General features: G+C 38.9%; 1 protein-coding gene across 6 annotated transcripts in view; it reads right to left on the bottom strand.

Moving 5' to 3' along the window:
- RWDD3 (RWD domain containing 3) overlaps nucleotides 1-26329 on the bottom strand; it is a 91294-nt gene that overhangs the window by 44997 nt on the left and 19968 nt on the right. For 2 of the 6 annotated variants that reach the window (XR_006296667.1, XR_006296668.1), the window contains exons 3-5: nucleotides 24543-24658; nucleotides 24308-24444; nucleotides 21853-21944 (exon numbers count right to left, since the gene is read on the bottom strand). Coding sequence is in view for 4 of the 6 variants with exons in the window: in XM_043575633.1 (XP_043431568.1) it covers nucleotides 24330-24444; nucleotides 24543-24658 (231 nt within the window). In the remaining 2 variants the exon portion in view is untranslated. Of the gene's footprint in view, nucleotides 1-21852; nucleotides 21945-23771; nucleotides 24445-24542; nucleotides 24659-26329 lie in introns of those variants that run through there. The other 4 variants (XM_043575633.1, XM_043575631.1, XM_043575634.1 and 1 more) reach the window with 3 other exon arrangements.

The raw sequence follows: 26329 nt of genomic DNA, 5'->3' as shown, positions 1-26329 counted from the left end.
AAACTTAAGATAAGGTTTACATGGCAAAGTAAAGCACTGCGGAGCACCAGCGCTCTTGCGTCTCTCCACCCTGCGCCCTCTTCCGATCTCAGTCTGACAAAAAGCAGACTCGACAAGGCTTCACCCCGATCCACTTCAAAGGAGTGAAGTGTATGCTTCAAAATCGAGTAAAGACGTTAATGCCTCACACCGTATTGTCTAACATATATATATATTTTTTCAACGTTTATTTATTTTTGGGACAGAGAGAGACAGAGCATGAACGGGGGAGGGGCAGAGAGAGAGGGAGACACAGAATCGGAAAACAGGCTCCAGGCTCTGAGCCATCAGCCCAGAACCCAACGGGGGCTCGAACAAACGGACCGCCAGATCGTGACCTGGCTGAAGTCGGAGGCTTAACCGACTGTGCCACCCAGGCGCCCCTAACATATATTTTTATAGATAGCTGGTCTTATAGAATTTTCTTGCCCTCCTTGCGTGTATTTTTTGCGTGGAGAAAGGATAAGCAGATTCCATTGTTGTCTTTTCTCGTTTGGTTAAATGTTGTAGTATTAGGCAAATGATAAGATATCAACCACTTTTATTTAGAAATTATTTTAGTTAGAGACAATGATCTGTTTGGCTTTGTTCAAAATCAGCTCCAGGATGATCCTTCTTACATTTCCATTAACTATGAAATTAAAGAGAGGAGGCAATTTTTAAAAGAGAAATATTGCTTTTAGCCTGAAACCCTAAGTGTTGAGTTTCTGCCTGCAGTGAGTTTTTTCAATTAAATTATAAACCATGGGTAATAGAGATTTATAATGGGAGTGCTGATACAATCTTAACTATAGGGAAACCATCCGACACGCTCTGTGCTGTATATGGCTGGATTATTTGCATTAAATTATCTTTAGGAAATGCAAACAAAACAAAGAAAAATGTAAAGCTTGTCGCATTATTAGCATAAAATCAAAGTCCTTGAATGCATAATTGTTCCATACCCAAAGCATTAACGGATTTTATTCTTCAAGTTCAAAGACCTCCTAATTAATATGCAAAATGGCCTCATTTTATAAGCAAGCTTTTTTTTTTTTCCTTCTCAGCCAAGTGACAGTTCTTTGCTGGAGGAAAATACTATGAAGTGTAGATAACACTAATATTGATATAAAAGCCCATATATCAGTATAGCCAAAAACAATAATAACTATATGTTATTAGAATATTTATATTTCTTCAGTCTATGTATAGGTATAAATTGTATGTTTAACCAAATAATACCTAGATTTGGAACACTAAGCGTACAAAATATAAATAGAACATGATCTTTCTCTACAAAGGTTTACCTATTTGTATAGTTTTTTTAATTATTAAAAAGAAAGAAAATCCAATAGAAAGAAATTATGGACCTAGTAATATAAATGTAAATGATGTGACTCCAATCCAAGTTTACAAAGCAGTCCCACTCCAATTTACATAGCCCCACTAACCAGGATTTGACACAAGAAAAAAGAGGTTTATACAATTTTTTTAAAAGTGTACCAACATATGGATGATTTTCCAGAATTCTGATTTCTCCCTTATTTTTCTAAATAAACATCAGAAAACTATAATCCTTGGAAGTGATTTACTGGGTTATTTTCTTTAATAAATGTCATTCCAGTTTGGACTGTACAGAGTAAACGGATTTTTAATCTGAGTATTTATGTAGTTTTAAATAATTTATGCTCTTTTTAGAGTACGTGACATATGTTGCAAATCAAACTATAACCACCACAACATTGTCATGTTTTAGAAAATGTAGTAATTTCTCTTAACCAAGAAATAATGTTCCTACAAAAGAGATATGAGGTCTTAAAATACAGTGTAGTCTCTAATGTGTCTCACTCATTTGAGCGATGGGACATCAATCTACAGGACTCAACCTCCAGCTGTCACACCAGGCTCACTACCAGATTAGGAGTAATTCTTCCCTAATAGTCAGTATTCATGAGGCCAATAATGATTAAGAATGCATGTGCCAGGAGGTGTGTTGGGCCCCCCATCAATACCTTTATCCCATTTGGGTTTCACATTTATATTTTGCATTTACATTTATACACATTTTTATGTACCAACTGTAACTGCTCCAGCTAGTTTTGAGATTATTCCACTTAGCAGCACATTAAACCCTTGGTCAGAATGTTCAAGATATAAATTCATGCCAAGCACTGTAGGTAAAAAGTTATTTTTCCAAAACTCTGGTAGAGTTAGTGAAGAAAGAAGGATAAACAATTTATTAATGTCTTTTTCAAGTCCTTAACACATAATCAACACTCAATAAGCAATTGAGAATGAATGGTCAGATGACAATATTAAACCATATTCCCACTTTACTCAAAATTAAAATAAGAAATGTTTAGAATTAAAGTTTAAAATTTATATTTTAAAATGGAAGAAATACAGATTACATATTTGCAACTGTACTTTAAATGTGAAAATGGTTCTGCTTACTAAATGCCTCATCAATAGGAGATTCTGCCTTTTTCTTATTAAATAAGTATGCATGTGTTAAAAATGGCATTTATCATACGCTTTTAATGCATTTATCACATGTTCCAAAAAGACTTCATTATTTAAAACTTGTTTAACCAGTACTACAACATAATGGCTGAGTTTTTAAAATTGCTTTTACACTTTTGCCAAGGAAAAAATACCAGCCTTTTTGCTAACTCTATAGACCCAAAGGTTGAAATCAATGTTGTTAATGGCAGGGAAAAATTCCTTGATTATTTTTTGTATTTTTAAATGGAATATGCCAAAGCTTTTCATTTATAAAGCACTTTACAGTTTACCAAGTGTTTTCATACAAGCCACATTCCTTTAAGGAACTTAGGAGGCTTCCATGAGAAATTACTACCCACAGATCACTACCCATGACAGTTCTATTGGATTTCTAGCTAGTTAAACCACATCTATAATATAGAATTCAATTCCGGGTGCCACATTTTAAGAGGGACTTTGACCAATTAGAATGTAATGAAAGGCAAATGTCCAGGTGAATAGGAGAAGCTGTAATTTTTGATAAATTATTCAAGCAACTTGGGAAGGAAAGAATAAGAAAAGGTATAATATCTGCTTTCAAATATTTGAAGGACTGTCATGGAGAGAATCGTATACTAATTCTGTGTTGCTCCAGAGGCCAGAACTAGGATAAAAAGCTGGAAGTTAAGGAAGGCAGACTCTGATGCAATGCAAGAAGGAACTTTTTATCCACTTGTGCCGTCCAGTAACAATAACAGCTGCCTCTTATGGATGATACCAGTCTCTGGAGGTTTTCAAGCAGAAGTTGGATATCTGTCAGGGTTACAACTTTTAAAAATTCCTGCACTGGGTGGGGAGTTGAACTAAAACTCTACGTTTCTGTCCAAGTCTCAGAATTTACTTTTCTAGAGAAGGTGAAATACCCAAATTCAATGTAAAAGATTTTTACTATATGCCCATTATTGTAAGATGTTTTTAAGGTTTTTAAAAAAATAAGTATAAGACTCTGTGATATTCAGAGTGCTTACCCCTGACTAAAAAGAATCATTTAGCTGTTTAAAACATACAGTATGTATGAAGCAAGTTTCAGGCATTGGGTCATGTATGTTCTATCCATACATAAACAATTGCAATCATAGGAAAACAGCTTTCATTTGTGAAGAAACTCTGTGAAGTAACTATGAGTATACATTTAGGGATAATTTTACAAATCAAGAATAAAGGAGATTCTCTCTCCTCTCGAAAGTGCCAGAACAGAATGGAGCAGATATTTCCCTGGAGACTGTAGTTACTGGACAACAATTGTTTGCTTGGCTCCTTGAGGTCTCCTTGCATTATATATTGGACTAAGGAGCTAATATAATTCTCTTCCAAATGAAGATTTACAGATCTATGTTTTAGTCCTGGTTTTGCTACCAGATGTATGAACGCTCTAAGATAAATTACTTACTTCAGCATTCTGCTTTTAAAAAGGTGTGTGTGGGGGGGGCAATTGGATTAAACCATCTTTGTAGGGGGAGAGGCCAAGATGGAGGAATAGCATGGAAGTTTTCTTTGCATCTCTTGTCCATGAAATACAGACAGATCAACACTAAACCTTCCTGCACACCTAGAAAACTGGCTTGAGGATTAACACAACAATCTGCACAACCTGAACCACAGAACTCAGCAGGTACGCAGTGAAGAGAGGTGAACTGGGAGAGAGAGAAGCTGCAGAGGACAGAGAGCTGTTTTTACTTGCAGAGAGAGGATGGAGACAGGGGGAGAGTATGGGACCCCCCAAAAAGCAGCTGAAGAGAAAGTGGAAAAGTGTAAACAGCCACAGGGACTGGGGGAAAAAAAAGGGAGAAAGGAGAAAGGAAAGGGTTTAAATTCCATTATGACTCTATAAACAGGGGAAGTGCAGAGTCTGAAATTCCACAGCTCAATACCTGGCAGTGCTCTGGTGGGAAGGCAAATTCCCAGGAGCAGAGAGCAAGGTCTGAGGGGTCCTCGGGCCAAACAAGGAGAGGCAGTTTTCCTGTTGGGAGGACATTTGGTAGAGGCTGTGTGGTCACCCCATAGGCAAAGGTCCCAGTGGACTCTGGAGAACAACCACATTCACTGGTGCCGGAACAAAGACATTAAGGGGGAAGCCTGGTGCCAGATGTGTGTTGTGACTTACTATAATCCCTGAAACGTTGCTACTACATGATTGCATGAATATTTTCTGGGGTGGGCTGGCACCTAGCTGCAGTCTCTGGGCATCAGCAGCAGCACTGTCCCATGAATGTCCCGGGGCGGGGGGTGGGCACCCAGCCATTGCTCAGTGAGACCCTCCCCCAGAGGATCTGGGTAGGCCAAACCTGCAGTCCCTCAGAAGTGAGGGGTTGGGAAACACAGCTGCATCTGAGATAAAACACAGGAGGGAAGTGCCACCCAGCAACCTGACTGCTTAGTCACGGACAGTGTAAAAGTGGGGAATGAACAAAAGCCAAAGACAAAGGAGGGGTGCACAATTGCTGGTCAGGGAGGACAGAATTCTGCTACTAGAGTCTGGGTAGCTGTGTGATGCCATTTTTACCCCTCCCGCACATGCGCATACGCACCTACAAGTGCCACAACAATCGACACCAGTAAGCTAAGCAGCACCATCTAGTGAGAACAGAGCTGTTACACTAAGCCCTGCCCAACTGGGCCAAGCTCCCTCTTCAGGAACACTGCAAGTCTCTCCGCCTGCTTAATTTATGAACTATAAAGTGCTTCATAGTTTCACTTCTAGGGGAAACCGATCTAATTTCAATTGTATTTCAGTTTGTTTGCTGGTCCATCTATTCATTTTTTTTCTTTTTCTTTTCTTTTTCTTGATTATAGAATGAGAAAAAAATATTTTTATTTCCAATTTTATTACAAACAGTTTTCTTTAATGTTTTTTCTACTATATTTTTAATTTTTTTTTGTAAATTTTTCAAACGCTATTTTACTTACATCATTTCATTTTATTCTATTTCATTGTATTCATTTTTTCAAATTTTCAAACATTTTCCTTTTTTTTCCTTTTCTTATCTTTTTTCTAGATCTTTTTTCCTTTTCTTATCTTTTTTTCTAGATCTTTTTTCTCTGATCTACCAAGCTCCTTTCAACAACCAGACCAAAACACACTTAGGATCTAGCATCAGCATCATCCTTTGATTTTTTTGTGTGTATATATGTAGTTTTTAATTTTTTAATTTTATTTTTTTACCTTACTAATTCATTTTCTTCCTTCAAAATGAGGAAACAAAAGAATTCACCCCAAAAGAAAGAGCAGGGGGAAATGACAGCCAGGGAATTAATCAACACAGATAGAAGCAAGATATCTGAACCAGAATTTAGAATCATGATAATAAGAATACTAGCTGGGTTGAAAATAGATTAGAATCCCTTTCTGCAGAGATAAAAGTAAAAGCAGTCAGGATGAATTAAAAACATGCTATAACTGAGCTGCAATCTCAAATGGATGCAACAGCAACAAGGATGGATAAGGCAGAGCAGCAAATCAGTGATACAGAGGTCAAACTTATGAAGAATAATGAAGCAGACAAAAAGAGGGAGACTGAGGCAAAAGAGCACGATTTAAGAATTAGAGAAATCAGTGACTCATTAAAAATGAACAACATCAGAACCATAGGGGTCCCAGAAGATGAAGAGAGAGAGAAAAAGGAGTAGAAGAAGGGTTATGGGAGGAAATCATAGTGGAAAACTTAGTCCTAACATGGGGAAAGATACAGACATCAAATTCCAGGCAGCACAGAGTACTCCCATTAGATTCAACAAAAACTGACCATCAAGAAGGCATATCATAGTCAAATTCACAAAATACTCAGGAAAGGAAAGAATCATGAAAGCAGCAAGGGAAAAAAAGTCCTTAACCTACAAGGGAAGATAGATCAGGTTTGCAGCAGACCTATCCACAGAAACTTGGCAGGCCAGGGAAGAGTAGCAGGATATATTCAATATGCTGAATCAGAAAAATATGCAGCCAAGAATTCATTATCCAGCAGTGCTGTCATTCAAAATAGAAGGAGAGATTAAAAGTTCCCCAGACAAGGGGCGCCTGGGTGGCGCAGTCGGTTAAGCGTCCGACTTCAGCCAGGTCACGATCTCGCGGTCCGTGAGTTCAAGCCCCGCATCGGGCTCTGGGCTGATGGCTCAGAGCCTGGAGCCTGTTTCCGATTCTGTGTCTCCCTTTCTCTCTGCCCCTCCCCCATTCATGCTCTGTCTCTCTCTGTCCTAAAAATAAATAAACGCTGAAAAAAAAAAAATTAAAAAAAAAAAAAAAAAGTTCCCCAGACAAACAAAAATTAAAGGAGTTCATGAACACTAAACCACCCCTGTAACAAATTTTAAAGGGGACTCTCTGAAGGGAGAAAAGATGGGGGGAAAAAAAAGACTGAAAGCAACAAAGACTAGAAAGGACCATAGAACACCACCAGAAACTCCAACTCTACAGGTGACATAATGGCAACAAATTCATATCTTTCAATACTCACTCTAAATGTCAATGGACTAAATGCTCCAATCAAAAGACACAGGGTAACAGAATGGATAAGAAAACAAGATCCATCTATATGCTGTTTACAAGAGACCCACTTTAGGCCTAAAGACACCTTCATTTTGAAGGTAAGGTGATGGAGAACCATCTATCATGCTAATGGTAGATAAGAAAGCCAGAGTAGCCATACTTATATCAGACAATCTAGACTTTAAAATAAAGACTGTAGTAAGAGATGAAGAAGGGAATTATATCATAATTAAGGGGTCTATCCACCAAGAAGACCTAACAATTGTAAATATTTATGCTCCAAATGTGGAGAAACCCAAATATATAAATCAATCTCAAACATAAAGAAACTCATTGATAATAATACCATAATAATATGGGACTTCAACACCCCACTTATAACAATGGACAGATCATCTAAACAGAAAATCAACAAGGAAACAATGGCTATGAATGATACATGGGTCCAGATGGGCTTAACAGATATATTCAGAACATTTCATCCCAAAGCAGCAGAATACACATTCTTCTCCAGTGCACATGGAAAGTTCTCCAGAATAGATCACATACTGGGACACAAATCAGCCCTCAACAAGTACAAACAGGTCAAAATCATATTATGCATATTTCCAGACCACAATGCTATGAAACTCAAAATCAACCACAAGAAAAAAATGTGGAAAGATAACAAATACTTGGAGACTAAAGACCTTTCTACTAAAGAATGAATGGGCTAACCAAGAAGTTAAAGAGGAAATTAAAAAGTACAGGGAAGCCAATGAAATGATAACACCACAGCCTAAAACTTCTGGGACGCAGCAAAGGCAGTCATAACGGGGAAATATATAGCAATCCAGGCCTTCCTAAAGAAGGAAGAAAGGTCTCAGATACACAACCTAACCTTACACCTTAAAGAACTGAACAAAAAACAGCAAATAAAACCCAAACCAGCAGAAGACAGAAAATAATGAAGATTAGAGCAGAAAATGCTACTGAAACCAAAAAACAAAAGAAAACAAAACAAAAAGAAAACAAAACCAGGAGAACAGATCAATAAAACCAGAAGCTGGTTCTTTGAAAGAATTAACAAAATTGATAAACCACTATCCAGTTTGATCAAAAAGAAAAAGGAAAGGACTCAAATAAATAAAATCAAGAATGAAAGTGGAGAGATCACAACCAACACAGCAGAAATAAAAACAATGGTAAGAGAATATTATGAGCAATTATATGCCAATAAAATGGGAAGTCTGGAAGAAATGGACACATTCCTAGAAACATATAAATTGCCAAAACTGAAACAGGAAGAAATAGAAAATGTGAACAGACCCTTAACCAGTAAAGAAATCGAATTTGTAATAAAAAAAATCTCCCCAAAAAACAAGTCAAAGGCTGGAGGGCTTTCCAGGGCTACCAAATATTTAAGGAAGAGTTAACACTTATTCTTTCAAAGCTGTTTCAAAACATAGAAATTGAAGGAAAACTTCCGACTCATTTTATGAGGCCAGCATTACCTTGATTCCAAAACCAGACAAAGAACCGACTAAAAAGGAAAACTACAGACCAATATCCCTGATGAACATGAATGCAACAGTTCTCAACAAGATACTATCCAACCAGATCCAACAATATATTAAAAGAATCCTTCACCACGACCAAGTGGGATTTATACCTGGGATGCAGGGCTGGTTCAATACCTGCAAAACACTCAATGTGATACATCACATCAATAAAAGAAAGGACAAGAACCACATGATCTTCTCAATAGATGCAGAGTAAGCATTTGACAAAATATAGCACCCTTTCTTGATAAAAACCCTCAAGAAAGTAGGGATAGAAGGATCATACCTCAAGATCATAAAAGCCATAAACGAGAGACCCACTGCTAATATCATCCTCAATTGGGAAAAACTGAGAGCTTTCCCCCTAAGGTCAGGAACACTACAGGGATTTGCACTCTTGCCACTGTTTTCAACATAGTACTGGAAGTCCTAACCTCAGCAATCAGACAACACAAAGGAATAAAAGGCATCCAAATCGGCAAGGAGGAAGTCAAACTTTCAGTCTTTGCAGAAGACATGATACCCTATATGGAAAACCCAAACAATTCCACCAAAAAACTGCTAGAACTGATCCATGAATTCAGCAATGTGGTAGGATATAAAATCGATACACAGAAATTAGTTGCATTTCTATACACCAATAATGAAGCAACAGAAAGAAAAATCAAGGAATTGCACCATTTATGATTGCACCAAACATGATAAAATACCTAGGAATAAACCTAACCAAGGAGGTGAAAAATCTATACACTGAAAACTATAGAAAGCTTATGAAAGAAATTGAAGAAGACACACAAAAAATGGAAAAGTGTTCCATGTTTACGAATTAGAAGAATTAATATTGTTAAAATGTTGATACTACCCAAAACAATCTACGTATTCAATGCAATTCCTATCAAAATAACACCAGCAGTCTTCACAGAACTAGGAAAAACCTAAAATTTGTATGGAACCAGAAAAGACCCTGAATAGCCAAAGCAATCTTGAAAAAGAAAACCAAAGCAGTAGGCATCACAATCCCAGACTTCAAGCTGTATTACAAAGCTGTAATCATCAAGACAGTATGGTACTGGCACAAAAACAGACACTCAGATAAATGAACAGAATACAGAACCTAGAAATGGACCCACAAACATATGGCCAACTAATCTTTGACAAAGCAGGGAAGAATATCCATCCGATGGAATAAAGACAGTCTCTTCAGCAAGTGGTGCCGGAAAAACTGGACAGCGACATGCAGAAGAATGAGCCTGGACCCCTTTCTTACACCATACACAAAAATCAACCCAAAATGGATGAAAGACCTAAACTTAACACAAGAAGCCATCAAAATCCTTGAGGAGAAAGCAGGCAAAAACCTCTTTGATCTTGGCCACAGCAACTTCTTACTCAACATGTCTCCAGAGGCAAGAGAAACAAAAGCAAAAATGAACTACAGGGCCCTCATTGAGGTAAACAAAACTTCTGCACAGTGACGGAAACACTCAGCAAAACTAAAAGGCAACCGACAGAATGGGAGAAGATATTTGCAAATGATATATCAGATAAAGGGTTAGTATCCAAAACCTATAAAGAACTTATCAAATGCAACACCCAAAAAACAAATACTCCACTGAAGAAATGGGCAAAAGGCATGAATACACACTTCTCCAAAGAAGGCATCCAGATGGCAAACTGACACAAGGAAAAAATGCTCAACATCACTCATCATCAGGGAAATACAAATCCAAACCACAATGAGATACCACCTTACACCTGTCAGAATAGCTAACATTAACAACTCAGGCAACAACAGATGTTGGCAAGGATGCAGAGAAAGAGGATCTCTTTTGCACTGCTGGTGGGAATGCAAACGGGTGCAGCCACTCTGGCAAACAGTATGGTTTGAGGTTCCTCAAAAAATTAAAAACAGAGCTACCCTATGACCCAGAAATTACACTACTAGGTATCTATCCAAGGGATACAGGTATGCTGTTTTGAAGGGGCACATGCACCCCTATGTTTATAGAAGCACTATCAACAATAGCTAAAGTATGGAAAGAGCCCAAATATCCATCGATGGATGAATGGATAAAGAAGGTGTGGTATATATACAAAGGAGTATTACTCAGCAATCAAAAAGAGTGAAATCTTGCCATTTGCAACTATGTGGATGGAACTAGAGGGTATTATGCTAAGCGAAATTAGTCAGAGAAAGACAAATATCATATGACTTCACTCATATGAGGGCGTTAAGACTTGGAACAGATGAACAAAAGGGAAGGGAAACAAAAATAATATAAAAACAGGGAGGGGGACAAAACATAAGAGACTCTTAAATATGGAGAACAAACAGAGGGTTACTGGAGGGGTTGTGGGAGGGGGGATGGGCTAAATGGGTAAGGGGCATTAAGGAATCTACTCCTGAAATCATTGTTGCACTATATGCTAACTAATTTGGATGTAAATTTAAAAAATAACATTAGAATTTAAAAAAAGAAATTACTTAGAAAATTACTAAGAAAATTTACTAAGAAAGAAGGTTAGAATGGAAATTAGGAAAACACCTAGTGATCTCTACCAACACTAGCTTTTCTCTCTCTCCAGAGGATATACTACTCTTGGAGGCTAGGGATGAAAGGGGCTTTGGAGGAGGTGTTTTGGGAGAGAGACAGCAGAGCCTGGAGATAAGAAGAACCAACCTGAAAGGAGCAGTGCATGAAAACGAAGGTCATGTTCAGACCTCCTGCTCCCAGAGGGGGCCCAGGGCTACTCCAGGGAGCCCCAGAAAATGGCACAGGAACAGAATCTGTGTTCTCCCATGCAAGTGAGCACCACATCTCACCAATGTGGAAGAACTGTGTTAGTAGCCCCACCCACTGGTTTCTGGCGAGGCCGCCCAGTGGTTGGCTATTAGTGTACGTGAAAGAATGTGCCCCTCTAGGCCGTGAGGCTTGCCAAGATCCTGGGTGGGCAGTCTCCATTATAAGGCCTCTGGACATTCAGAATTCCACTGAAACAGAAATTATGACACTAAACATCAAGATGGGTCCTGTGATCATAGGTTTGATTTGGTTTTGAGTTTTTGAATGTACATTCATAGGCACAGATATCAGGCTGTCTAGAATCCAAAGGAGGAGTTGAAATGTCTCTAGTAACACCATTCATATTCGTTTCACATAACTCAGTAAGTGCTGAGCTTCTAATAAGCAAAGTTCTACCCTCAAAAATCTTCTGATATAGTGGGGCACCTGGGTGGCTCAGTAGTTAAGCATCCAGCTCTTAGTTTCAGCTTAGGTCATGATCTCACAGTTTCATGGGTTCAAGCCCCGCATAGAGCTCTGCACTGGCAGTGTGGAACCTCCTCGGGTTTCTCTCTCTCCCATTCTCTCTGACCCTCCCCCACACACTCTGTCTCTATCTCTCTCAAAATAAATAAATGAACTTAAGAAAAAAAAACTTCTGATCTAGTAGTGGGGAAATTAAAAGTATATTTAAAACAATAACATAAACTACAGAGTATTCTAAGTAAAAGCAAGGAAGGAGGAAGAGAAGAAAAAGGACTAGCCCCAGTTGAGTTCTACAATGGGTCTCACACTGTGCTAGGTGCATTTGTGCAGGATTTAATCCAGTGACAAGTCTGAGAGGTAAGACAGTGATATTATTCTCATTTTGCATACAGGAAAACTGAAGCTTGCTACAAGAATTCAGACCAAAGATCAATTATTGATCCCAGAATGGGGATCAAACTGTTTATGGAGGGAAACATTCTGAAAACAGAGAAAAATGTCAATAGATAGTGAGTTGGCAGAAGAATGGACAAGAGGCAAGGACATTACAGGAAAAAGGATGAACCTGAGTATATGTAGAAGAAAAAATGAGACGTATTTAACCAGTTGAGGTAGATCAAAACAATATGTAAAAGATGAGTGGAAGATAAAAGCAGAAAATAATGGCTTGTGGCCAAATCGAGAAGGCATTTGAAATGGCAGAGTGTAGAGTTTACAATGAACCCAGCAGGAAATGGGAGTGATATGGTTACATGAGGAAGATTTACCTAGTCCAGATCTACCACGTCTTCCCCACAGTTCTAAAACCAAAAGCCCTAAAGATCAAAATGATGGGATGTTATTTTGGTTCTTTTTTGGTAGTTTACTTGGAGACAAAAGCCAGTCTTATCTAAACTCCTTTGGCATTAAAGTTTAACACGAACAATACAAAACCAGTGATACTTTTTATTTATCTTCCTTAAAGTGAATATTCATACATTTCACTGCAGAAAAACAAGGTTTGACTATAGGATGCTTCTCCAGACTCCATTAGGGAGATTTTGTAATATAAAGTATCTTCTCTATATTACCTTTCTTTTTTTAAAAAAAATTTTAATGTTTGTTTAAATTGAGAGAAAGACAGAGCATGAGCAGGGGAGAGGGAGAGAGAGGGAGACACAGAATCCAAGGCAGACCCCAGGTTCTGAGCTGTCAGCACAGAGCTCTATGCAGGGCTCGAACCCACCAACAGCAAGATCATGACCTGAGTCAAAGTCGGATGCTTAACCGACTGAGCCACCCAGACGCCCCTCCGTGTTACCTTTCTAAAACTTCAACAATCCAAAAGAAAAATCTGTGGTTCTGAAACATATCTGACCCCAAGTTTTATATGAGGGAATATTAACTGTAGCAATGGATAGGATGGGACAGAGGGAGAACAGAGATGAGAATACTAGATTGGAGACTTCCAATAGTCCTGGCCAGAAAAAAATAAGAACTTGGCATACGGTGTGCCCACGAGAATGGAAAAGATGGGAGAATATAAGAATCAGTAGAAACTGCACGTGACAGCTAACTGGATGCAATAAAGTGAGGAAGAAGTCAATGAAAACATCCAAGGTTAATCCTAGGAGCCCAGTGACAGTTTCGGTAACAATATCAACAACAAGAAAAATGCAATCGTTTGTTTTAATCATACTAGATTTGATGCGTACAGTTGTGTAGATTGTACAATCCAAAATCTAGATTGTAATGTCAGGCAGAATTAGAAATGGGTGTGTAGAGCTCAGGAAAGAGGTCAGGACCTGAGAGGTGTAAACTTGAGCCTGGGCTACACGGAGGGGATAATGAAAGCTCTGCAAATGGATGAAATTCTCAAGTAATAAAGAAGTGAAAAACTCCATGCATAGAGATTTGGAAACCACTAGCACTTTACAACATAGCTTTCCTGGATGCATGAAAGGTCTACTGCTGAAGATTAGCAGAGACTAACTGTCCCCCAATGATGGAGAAGCAGGATTGTCAGACACATCAGAAAAGAACTAGGCTGGAGTTCACACAGAAGGAGCACAATTCTGGAATTTTCTCCTAATAACACTTCAGGGTGTCTGTTGTCAGCAATGTACTAAGCAAACACAAGTTTAGAGCTCTAGAAAGTTGTTCCAAAGCAAGTGAGTTCACTTTTTTAAAAAAAATCAATACATGTCTTTGAGTCTACGTTTTTTATACTCCTGGCCTAGTAGAAATGCAACTTTTTGTGGAATTTATTATTGTGGCCAGTTCTGACTCAAAAGGAGCCAGTCAGGCCAAAGAAAACTATAGTTTGTCAGGCTGTTAACTTGTTTTGTAAACAGTATCTTTCTTACCAGTACGACTACAGATTCATATCAGTATCTAATGTTTTGTAGCCAACGGACACGGATGCAATAAGAGACAGCAATGAGTGAAGCAGCTAGGAACTGAAAGCCACATTCCTCCCCTCTAAAAGCAAAGCTGCGGATGGCAACTTCCTGAGAGGTGTGAGGGCTAACTGTGTATGTCAACTTGGCTGTGCCACTTTGCCCACATATTTGGTCAAACATCATTCTGGATGGTCCTGTGAGAGTGTTTCAGGGTGAGGTTTGCATTTTAATCGGTGGACCCTGAGAAAGCAGACTGCCCACCAAAATGTGGGTGGACCTCACCCAATGAGTTGAAAACACAAATAGAACAAAAGCCTGACCTCCCGCAAGCAAGAGGGTATTCTACCAGCCGACTGACGGCCTTCACTGGCTTTCTCCCCGGGGCTCCACACAGGCAGCCTTGGACCTAAACTACAACATCGGCTCTTACTGAACCTCCAGCCTGCAGGCCCACTCTGTAAATGTTTGGTTTACCAGCCTCCATAATCACTTGAGCCAATTCCATAAAATAAATAAATATATACCCTGTTGGTTCTGTTTCTCTGGAGAACCCTAACTAATACAAGAGGGTATAGAAAAAATAAAGCAACATCACTTCAGGTGATCTGAAGCAATTGAAATCTATGATCCAGCTTGTTTGGGGGGAAAAAAAATCTAGTCAAAAACCAAATGGTGGAAAGCAAACTGAGGCATTAGAGTAGCTGAAATGACAAAGTGATCAGAGAAGAAGATTCCATTCCCCAGCTCTTCTCATCTCTTGAGAATTTTTATACATCAATGGCAGGTTTGCAATCCTCAGACATTTTTGCCTATTTTTCATAATACGGGGGCATTGCCCTGGTTTTTAGTCTCCTTATTTCAAACTCATTTTTGTGCCCTCTGCAACCTATAGTAGTGAAACTTTAAATGTAGTTTTTCATTTATCCAATTCAGACTTGGGTGCATCAACTGACAGACAGACAAATTAAGCTATTGTGCGACAATGCCAGAACTGTTAACATCTTCATCTTCTATCGCTGTATTTGTACAATTATTTGAATGCTACATTTTCCCATTTGTATAAAAGTAAGTGGAAACAGCAAATTGGAAGGTCAAAAATAGTGCTGACAAGCAAAAGTCTCATAAAGCTAGCATCACTGAGGGAAGACGGAGACCATTTGGCATGCTAAGAGAGGCGGATGTACAGCTTCTGGCACAGAAACCTCAGCCAGTTGAGTCTACTTCAAACAGGCTATGTTCCTTCAGGTTCGTGTCTGCTACACTTACAGGGCCTGCTGCCTGGAACTCTCCGCTGCCTACTTTTCTCTGGTTGGTCTCTTTCATTCAGGCACTGGTTCAAATGTCACCCCCTTAGAGAAGATTTCCCTAACCACTCTACTTAGAATAGCCTATTCTTCTGTGCCTCCCTTCCAATTTTTGAATGTGGCTGAGCCTTTATGATGGGAGAAGTTGCCATTAATTACAAAGATTTAAGAATCGCCTTCAATATTTTTCTTATTTACGAAATATATTGTAATAACCGGCATTTTTTAAAGCCAGGCCTACCTTCACAAGAGAAAAAAAAAAGTAGAAATAATACATTAAATATCCAGCTTAATGCATTACTACAACTGAAATGTCTGAGAAACCAGCACCTGGTCAGGAAGTAGAGCATAGCCATTGCTCTCCCTCCTCCACCCTCATCCCCACCCCCACCCCCCAAAAATAATCGTCACGTGCAACACCAACCACAACCCCATCCTTTCCCCCCACAGGTAACTGTAAGCCATATAATAAAAGCCAAGAATGCATCTGTAATTTAGTGCCACTGTGCCTGCTTTTGAACATTTAGAATCATATGGTACGTATTCTTTTGTGTTCACTTCATTTGTTCAGTATTGCCTTTTTAAGATGAATCCATGTTGCTCTATGTGGCCATACTTCAGTCACTTAGTTTGCTTATAGGATTCCATTGCATGACTATACCACAATTTACTTGTCCGTTCCGCGTTGGTGGAGGTTTTGGGTTGCCACATTTGGGCTATGAAAAATAATACTGTTATGGACATTCTTGTGTAGGTAACCTCACACATTTATGCACATGTTTCTGGAGGGTACATACCTAGCAGCAGAAATGCTGGGTTATAGGATATGCAATTGTCAGTTTTTCTAGATTATATCAAACTCTTCGCTCAAAGTACCTGGGTGGGTTTATACTCCCACCAAGGATGCATCAGTATGGACCTTGCTCCACTTCTTAGTCAACTCTTATTATTAATCATCTTGTAAATTCTTCTAGTGGGGGGCAACTGGGTGGCTCCGTCGGTTAGGTGGCAGACTCTTGATTTCAGCTCAGGTCATGATCTCAGCTCAGGTCATGATCTCACAGTTCGTGGGATAGAGCCCTGCTACGGGTTCTGCACTGACACAGGGAAGCCTGCTTGGGATTTTCTCTCTCTCCCTCTCACTCTGCCCCTCCCCTGCTTGGGTTTTCTCCCTCTCCCTCTCTGTCTCTCTCAAAATAAATAAAACACATTTTAAAAGTCTTTCAATATGAAACAAATAAATAAATTCTTCCAGTGGGTGGCCGGTAGTATCATCGTGGTTTTATTTGCATTCCCTCCCCGATTACCAATGGCATTGAGTACCTTTGCATACTGTTTTTGGCCATTTGGATAGTTTCAGTTGTGAAGTACCTATTCAAGATTCCTTTGCCCATTTTTCTATCCGGTTGTCTATTTTGTTATTAATATTCTGGAAATGAGACCTGTATCAATAAAATGTTAAATGCCTTTCCCCATTCTGTGGCATGCCTTTCCATTATCTTTAATGGTATCTTTTGATGAACATACGTTTTTAATTTTAGTGGAGTCCAATTTACTAATTTTTCCCGTCAAGATTTTGCTTTTGTGTCCTGTTTAACACCAGGATCTGAAGGTGAAGAAAATATGCTACTGTATTTTCTTCTAAAGTATTTTTGCCTTTCACATTTTGGCCTCTAATACATCTGGAATTCATCTTGGTTGTGAAGTAGGGGCAAAATTTAATTTTTTTTCCAATGCAGACACTCAGTTGTTCCAGGACCTTGTTCTGTCCTTTCCAAGCATGATTCCTATAACATCCTCATTTAACTCAACAATTGGGCTTGGCGGAAGCAGATGGGTCTCAGAGAATGGCTGCAGAATATCAAATTTGGGTAGGTAATGACTCCAATTATAATTGTTATTCCAGATGTAGTCTTATCCTTGAGCAAATCAACATAGCCCTAGGTACGTGGTATCTAGCTCTGGATCTGGCAAATACTTTTCCTTGGTATCAATTTGTAAAGACCACTAGAAGTAGTTGGTTTTTGCCCGGCAAGTACAGCCTGACACTTTCACTTCAGGACTATATCTTACTTTAGGATTATGTCAGCTCTCTGGCTCTGTGTCATAATTCAGTATTCAAGGACTTCTTCATTCATTTTAACATCCCTCTGAACATGATGCTGATTGGACCTGGCAAACAGAAAGTAGCAAGTACTCTAAATGCCTTACCAAAAAGAGGGAGATAAAAGCCCATGAAAATTCAGAAGCTCACCAGCATGGTGAAGTTTTTAAGGGTCCAGTGTTCTGAGGCATATCCCAGAATATCCCAAGTTGCTTCACCTTACACTCCTACCGCTAACATACAATACTTCCTAGGCAGGTTTGGATTCTGGAGGCAATATATTTTATATTTTAATGTGATTTTCTGCCCCATTTTATGATTAACCCTTGGAGTTGCCTGTTTTGAGTGGGGCCCAGAGCAAGAAAAGGCTGCAGATCCTAACTGAGTATAAGCTGTCTTGCTGCATGGGCCTTGCAGCCCAGATGACACAATGGAGCCCAATGTAGTTAGAGTACAATAGAACTTAAGGTTTTATATCAAAGCCATGCTCTTTTACATATAGTTATCCCTCTCTTGAAAAAGAGCTCCTAGCTTGCTCCTGGTTCTTCATTGACACTGAACACTTGACTGTGGGACACCAACTGACTATGTGACCTGAGCTACCTGTCATGAACTGGATATTATTTCATCCATGAAGTCATAAATATGGGTATGTACGATGAAGTGATGTGTCCAAGAGCAGGCTCCAGCAGGTCCTGAAGGCACAGGCAAGCTGCATGACCAAGTGACTCAGGTGACCACAGAAACTACTACATAGCTGCTTCTTCCAGGATCATGCCTCCAGCGTCACGGGGAGTACCCATAACTTGTTAGCCGAGGAAGAACGAACTCAGGCTTTCTGAGGATGGTTCTTCAGCATTACCATTCCAGTCTAAAGTGTCTTGGAGAGGTGAAAGTGAAGAGAAAAAACCTTTTCAGTGGGTAAATCTCTGAGTTGTACTTGTGGTTATATACTTTACCTAGGTAAAGAAATGTCCATGGTGGGGCGCCTGGGTGGCTCAGTCGGTTAAGCGACCGACTTCGGGTCAGGTCATGATCTCACAGTTTGTGGTTTTGAGCCCCACGTCAGGATCTGTGCTGACAGCTCAGAGCCTGGAGCCTGCTTCTGATTCTGTGTCTTCCTCTCTCTCTGCTCCTCCCCCTGCTTGCAGCCTGCCTCTCTCTCTCTCTCTCTCAAAAATAAATAAACATTAAAAAATAAAAAAAAAAAAAAGAAATGTCCATGGTGTAGATCTATTGTATATCATGGGCAATGGCTAATAGATTGGCCAGGGAAATCAGTCACTTTGAAAGAACTAGATCAGAAGACTAATGACAGAGATCTGAGGCAGATATATGTGAATGGACCCCTCAGGATGAGCATAAAATATGAGAATATTTATGTACCATGTGATGTTTATAAAAGGGCAACCACTGCAGAGAAAGCCTTCACTGATTAAATGGACAGGCTAACTCATTCTGCAGACTTCAGTCATCCTCTTTCCCTAGCACCCCCATGCTTGTTCACTGGGCTCTAATACAAAGCAAATATGGCAGCAGGGATAGAAGTTATACATGGGCTCAGCAACATAAAATTTCTCTCCCCAATATTGATCTTGCTGTTATCACTGCTGAGTGCCTAACCTGCTATGAACAGAGATCAATGCTGAGCCACCAGTAGGGCCTCATATCCTGGGAGACACTACTGCCTCATGACTAGTTAATTACATTGGCTCTCTTCTCTAGTGGAAGGGCCAGCAATTTGTCCTCAGAGAAATACTTATTTCAGTTATAAATCAGAAGTTCCTTTCTATAATACTACCAACCACAATATTATAGACATTGTGAGAGCACAATATAATTTCAAAGTGAAAAATTCATTTCACAACGAAAGAAATGTAGCAATGGGCTCATGACTATGAAATGTATAGGCCTTCCATGTGCCAAATTGTCCAGAAGTGGCTAGCTTGATAGAATAATATAATGACCTACAAAAGAGTCAGTTATCTGGCTAGCTAGAAGACAAGACTCTGAAAGTTGAGGTGCTATCATACAATATAAAGATGTACTTTGAATCCGTGATCAATATAAGATATTTCTCCCACTGCCAGAATACATGGGTCCAGAAATCAAGGAATTAAAATAAGATGGATTTCTGTATTATACTTATAATCCACTCACAAAATTTTTATTCCCAACTCTGTAAACTTGGGCTATGCTGGTTTGGAGTCTTAGTTCTCATGGAAGGAATGTTTCTACCAGCCACACAAAAGGGCTCAAATGAATTAGAAGGTGAGACTGACACCTGAATATATTAAGCTCCTTAGAACACTAAATGAACAAGCAAAGAAAGAGGTTCGCAAAACGGCAGGGGTGATTGATCCAGATTACTACAGGAAAACTGGGTTACTGCTACACCATGGAGTTGACAAGAACTATGTCAAGAGCCCAGGGAATACCTCTTAATATTTTTTGTTCAATAGTCAAAGTTTAAACCCAACTCCTGAAAACGTAGATCCTTCCAAAATGAAGATTTGGCTACCCTACTAGATAGAGAGCCTTAACTAGAGAAAGTGCTGACCAAGAGCAAAGAAAAATGGAGTAGAAGGAGAAGTTATAAATATCAGCTACAGCTTCAAGATCAGTTATAGAAACAAGTATCAAAGTACTCATACAAATTTGCTTCATTGCTTGTTCTGTGTATCTTTGTATATATTAACTGTCTTTCCTTCCCACTTCCCTCAAGTTTTTCCCTTTCCTTCTCTCAAGTTATATAAGAAAGGTTGGTGGTGGTGAACTTTACAGTTTATCTTCAGGTTACAGAACATCCAGGTGGGATTGTGATCGAACAAGAATTAACACCAGGGGCGCCTGGGTGGCTCAGTCGGTTAAGCATCTGACTTCGGCTCAAGTCATGATCTCACGGTTTGTGAGTTCAAGCCCCACATCTCTCTCCCTCTGCCCCTTCCCCATGCTCTCTCAAAATATAGAACTAAACTTCAAAAAAAAAGAAAAAGAATTAACACCAGTGAGTCTAATAGTAACTGATGGGACCTTATTTCTCCACTTTTGGGGGGAAAGTTAAAAATCTTCATTTGTACAGAAAAAAATAGTTAAATCTGATAGAAGCATAAACCTGTACTTGTACAGAAATTTAAATATGGGTAGGGAGTAGGTGTGAATGCTTAAAAGCTAAAAGGCAAGGTTGTGCTGGTTACTTACTATAGGCACACAGGTTTCTCCCCTCACTTCACACACACACACACACACACACACACACACACACACACACACCCATCCTCCTACATTTTGTGGTTCTCCTAGGGTTGGGTTATTCAAACTACATTTCCCAGACTTCTTTACCAGGTGGATTCCTGTTGAGTTTGCTCAACAGGAGGCACTGCTGGGAACTCTGCAAGTGGTACAGGTTCCAGCACTGTGACGGCTGTTGGCATTTGCTGCAGTGGCAGCAAGTGGCAACTCCAATAGACCAGAGATAGTACCTATCAGCAGCGGTAGCTCTGGGACCAACTACAATAGTCTTTAAAGTGCAGCAGCAGGTAAATGTTTCATAATTTCTAAACGCTGAGTAGATCGCCCTCCCCTCTTTTTTTCTTCTCTGTAACCTAGCTCCACTCCCTCTCCTTTTTGCTCTTTTGGTCTTCTAACCAATTCCTGTTTTAGATTCACTGTTTGAAATACCTAGGCTGGTTTCTGGGTTCCTAACTGCACTTTAACTAATGAACCATTCTTGAATTCTTAATATTTTTCAGTTCTAGAATTTCTATTTGTTTTTTGTTTTGTTGTTTTTCAAATATAAATGTCACCTTGTCAGCATGTCACCTTTTACATATTTCTAATTCCAGTTCCAAGTTTGGCTTTTATCTCCTGGAACATATTAAGCCTGTTTCGTGATCTACGTCTAATAATTCTAGCATGTAGAGTCCCTGTGGTTCTATTTCTATTGTCTATTATTTCTGTTGTTTCTCATTAATAGTATCTTGTCTCTTCATGAGTCCAATTATCTCTGATTATTTGCTGAATACTGAATTTTAAAATTACTTATAAATTTGACACCTAGGATAACGTTATCCTATTCCAAAGAAGACTTAGAGGCTATGGGGCATTAGAATCATGGACTACCCTAATCCAAATTCAAAGCTTAAGACATTCTGGACCTAACAGAATCCACAAACTTTAGCTATAGTACTAGGACAACTAGTACTTACTCTTACAGTGCAGTCCTTCAGGGGTCCCAGCCCTTGGCCCCCCATCTTCTATCTTCTGGAAGTCCTAATTAGCTTTTCAGAAGTACCTCAAGCTGAAAAGAAAGCATCAGGGCTTTAGTAAAATCTTCCTCTAGTTAAGAAAATAAAAATATAAGAAGATAAAAAAATATCTTCCTCCAGTTAAGAAAATACCAGAGACTCTTACAGACTTTTTGCACATGATTTTAAATTTTCTTTTATTCAGAGATCATCAAATTAAATTCATATAAATCTCTAACACCGTCAAGGTTAGTTTTGCATTCCAATGTGTATACATTTGTGAAAGACGTAGATGTAAACATCCACAAAAAAAAAAAAAATCAAAACCAATACTTTTGAAACATGTTAGCAAATAGAAATGTAATTAATTTGGAGAAAGTCATTACCAACATTCAATTTTGCCTGATTCAAGCTCTTCTCTAGGGGTGGAAGGTCAAATCTCAAGATGAGAGTTTGAAGGAGAACCATAAATTAAATCATGGTGTGGCAAACACTTGAGCACAGAAGAGTCAAGGCAAAACGAAGCACTCACAGTTCTCTTGTGATAAAATTCAGACCCAGCCTCCTACTACTGCTACTGCTACAACCTTGATGGCAGTAACTTTTAATCCCCTCGTTTAGTAAATCAAAGAAAGTGGTAATAACGTCCAGTCCCAAATTTTCAAGCCTATTTTCAGTTTAGCATATCAGTAGCCTAGTGTCTCCTTGCCATACCGTTCCCATAGAACCACCTAACAACATTTACCAGTTCTCCAGGAAAAAAAATCACAAATATCCTTGAATGAGATAAAATGAACCAAAAATCCCCCCTCGTTGGAACCCCATAAAATGATCATTAGGTAGGAATAACTTAATTGTAAGGGTGCCTGAAAAGCGAGACAATCAGACTGAACCACCATGATGCCAGAGCAACGCTGTGAAGAAACACTACCGGCATGCTCCAACGTGCCCTCGCCGATGCCTCCCATCGGTTAGGATTTTATAATTACATCACTGTACTTCATAGATCACAGGGAGAGGGATTTGTGTGGCCTTTCCTCCATCACTTGGCCCCTTATTTCAGAAGTACAGTTGGCTTTGTGAACACAAATATCCTTTCTGAAATGTAAATGGCTCCTTACACTTGTTAGAGATTTTAATGCAAGCTTTTGTTTTCTGGTGTCTTCTCTTCTTCTTTACTATATAGTAAATATATTTTATTTTTTTTAACGTTTATTTATTTTTGAGACAGGGAGAGACAGAGCATGAACAGGGGAGGGTCAGAGAGAGGGAGACACAGAATATGAAGCAGGCTCCAGGCTCTGAGCTGTCAGCACAGAGCCCGACGCGGGGCTAGAACTCACGGACCGCAAGATCATGACCTGAGCCGAAGTCGGCCGCCCAACCGACTGAGCCACCCAGGTGCCCCTATAGTAAATATATTTTAAGATTATCATACTTTAACAGATTTCTTAAGAAATAAAATAATGGTATCTTGGGGCGCAGTCGGTGGTCCAGTCAGTTAAGCGTCTGACTTCAGCTCAGGTCATGATCTCGCTGTTTGTGAGTTCAAGCCCCGCGTACGGTTCTGTGCTGACAGCTCAGAGCTTGGAGCCAGCTTCAGACTCTCTGTCTCCCTCTCTCTCTGCCCCTTCTCTGCTCACATTCTCTCTCTCTCCCTCTAAAATGAATAAACATTAAAAAAAATTTTTTTAATGGTATCTCTATATCATTTCCTCCATCCAACAAGTCAAGTTCATTTTGTGTGAAACAGTTTTCCCCTTGTAAAACCAGAAGGTGAATTTTTCAAAAAAGAATTTTAATTTAAATAGAGTCTTTAGTCCTGTAACTGGCAGGTACTGTGCTATCTGGTACCTCAAAGAAAGCGATCATAAATCAAGTTCTACAGAACTTCTTTGATTTTATTTAAGCTGACAATTCATGCACTTCCACAAAGAAATCAGTGTTATATTTTTCTTAACATTCAACTTAAAACATTAGATATAATAAGCTGAATAGGGGAAAATCGTGATCAAATGCTAAAAATGTAAACATGAAAAAAGTAAACACGAAAACAAACCTTTAAAAAAATTCATTTAATTACAAGAAAATTAGCCAGAAAATTGCACAGTTCCAAACAAATCTGCTATACAAACACAAGGGCTCATTTACCATCATCATCTTATATTTATCTTGCAAATAACATTCCATCTATTGAACCTAGTCTTTGCTGGCAAAAATTAGAATACATGGATGTTTTTACTATTTAATATTCCATAAACAAAATTGGGTTTTGTTCCTGAAGTTAGAATGGTAGCTATCATTTTGCTTCAGAGAAACTTTAAAATTGTTCCCTTGTGAGGATTTCAATTAGCCATTCCCAAAACCCGATGTGAAACGCAAAACAAAACAAAACAAAAAACCATTGCTATCTTACTAAAAGATTCCTGTCTTCCATTTCATTTTACCAGCCCAAGCACAAATTCGGAGAAAAGCTTCTTAAGTCCTGCAGTTTCAAATTCCTTTTGTAACTCATCCAACGATGAATACTCTTTGACTTCAAATGCCAGAAACCTGCATTATACAAGAGAAACTCATGAATATGCCTAGATTTGTCAGAGTATAATTATCGATTCAGTTACTTTTCGTTCTGCAATAGTACTAAATTATACCTTTTGTGTTCTGTCTGTACTTTTGTTTCAAACAGTACACTAATCATTTTCTCTTTGCATTTCTTTCCACTTGAGTCCACATCTACTTTGGAGGTTTTCTGAAGAATCAGGTATTCCTAAATGATAAATCAGTACATTAAAAACAGATGCTACTCTGAATCTCAAAGTCCTAGTTTCAAAGGAGCCATAAATCTGCAGGCTTATTTTCCTACGTAAAGACTACCCCCTTTCTGAATCAAGCAATAAGAGGGCTATGGTGTCTTTCTACACTAGGCAGCATAATATGTTGGTGGAAGGATGCAAACTACACAGGTTTAAATCTGGACCATGCAGCCTACTAGATCAGATTCCAGTCTGGCCGCCTACCCCCTCTGTGCCTCAGAGCCTGCTCCATGACATGGTACTCATAACAGCACCTACCTCATGGGAAGCTGTGATGGTTAAATGAGTTAATACATGCAAAGTACTCAGAGAGGCTGCCACACACAGCTATGGCACAATTAATAGTACCAACTACTGCCATTAATGTCACTACTTCCATGTCTGGAGGAGGTTAACAGGCACACAGCACTTGCCATTCCAAATGGCATGGCATCTGTAAATATGTACCTGTAATTCTCCACCCTGATACGCAATCTTAGAAAATTGAACAGAGATATTTACATGAAGTGGCATTTTAGGGAAAGCTACTACTACTACTACTACTACTAATAATAATAATAAAAGAACTCTTTAAAAAGTGTAATTTCTCTACATTAGCAAAGTTCGAGTCAAATGAATAAATACTTCTAATTGATTGATGGATCCAATCTGCGGAACATCTGCAGAACAGCTGCACTTAGACTAACGTTCCTGAGCTGGCTTAAAGAAAAATCTGAGACTTTCAGGGAAATACGAACACGGAAATTAATTTGTATTCATTTTGTCAGTCAGTAGTTTACTTGAAATATCAAGTTTTGTAGATATACTATAAATCACCTTAAAACACCTGGCTCTTTGGTCAGACCTCAAACCAAGACTTAGATTAAGCTTTAATTATTTGTGGTATCTGTATGCTATAAACCCAGCACTCATCCGGTTAACCAAATACCAATTACGTATTGTGATAAGCGCCCACCCTAAAAAAAGCTAGGTAGTTATTTTACAAATCTTTCAGATTATAGGCTGTGCAAGCTTAATCGGTTTTGAATAAATTCAATTGTAAGTATTCTTGACCCAACCTATCTGAAAGCACAAAACCTATTAAGTGATTTGTAGCGCTTTCAAGATATAAAATATAATAAGCAGCTTTCCTTGTCTGGTACCACATAAAACAGGTGAGATGAGTTGAGAATTCGAACTTGGAAAATCTGAAGATGATGATTTTGAAAGCAGCTGCTGAGACAAGTCAGGTGGAAAGCAAAAGTTAGGTGGGTGGTGACAAGCTGACAGCCCTAACGATTCTACTTCCACTAACACTAAATCCTCCTTAGGAAGGACCAGCGCCTCTTTCCAGGTATTAGAGGAGCCAAATTAAAGTGTCAGAATGTGTTTTTAACTGCCAAAAAGTTTAACCTTTCACAGACTACCCACAAATAGACACCACGCTGTGCCAAAGAATGAAATACAAACACGCACAAACTTTTTGTGCACATTTATAAAGTTAAGGCTCAAAGCTAATTACAAACATTCATGCACCACAGAGATCTTTTTTATAACCCCTTACTTTTGTTATGCGGAATGATTTTTTTTTTAAGTTTATTTGTTTTTTTTTTGGGAGAGAGAGTAGGAGAGGGGCAGAAATAAAG

This window comes from Prionailurus bengalensis, chromosome C1 (assembly GCF_016509475.1).
Source record: "Prionailurus bengalensis isolate Pbe53 chromosome C1, Fcat_Pben_1.1_paternal_pri, whole genome shotgun sequence".
Taxonomy (NCBI): Eukaryota; Metazoa; Chordata; class Mammalia; order Carnivora; family Felidae; genus Prionailurus; species Prionailurus bengalensis.
The sequence above is the reverse complement of the archived record's forward strand: the minus strand, read 5'-3'. Positions and strand labels throughout refer to the sequence as shown.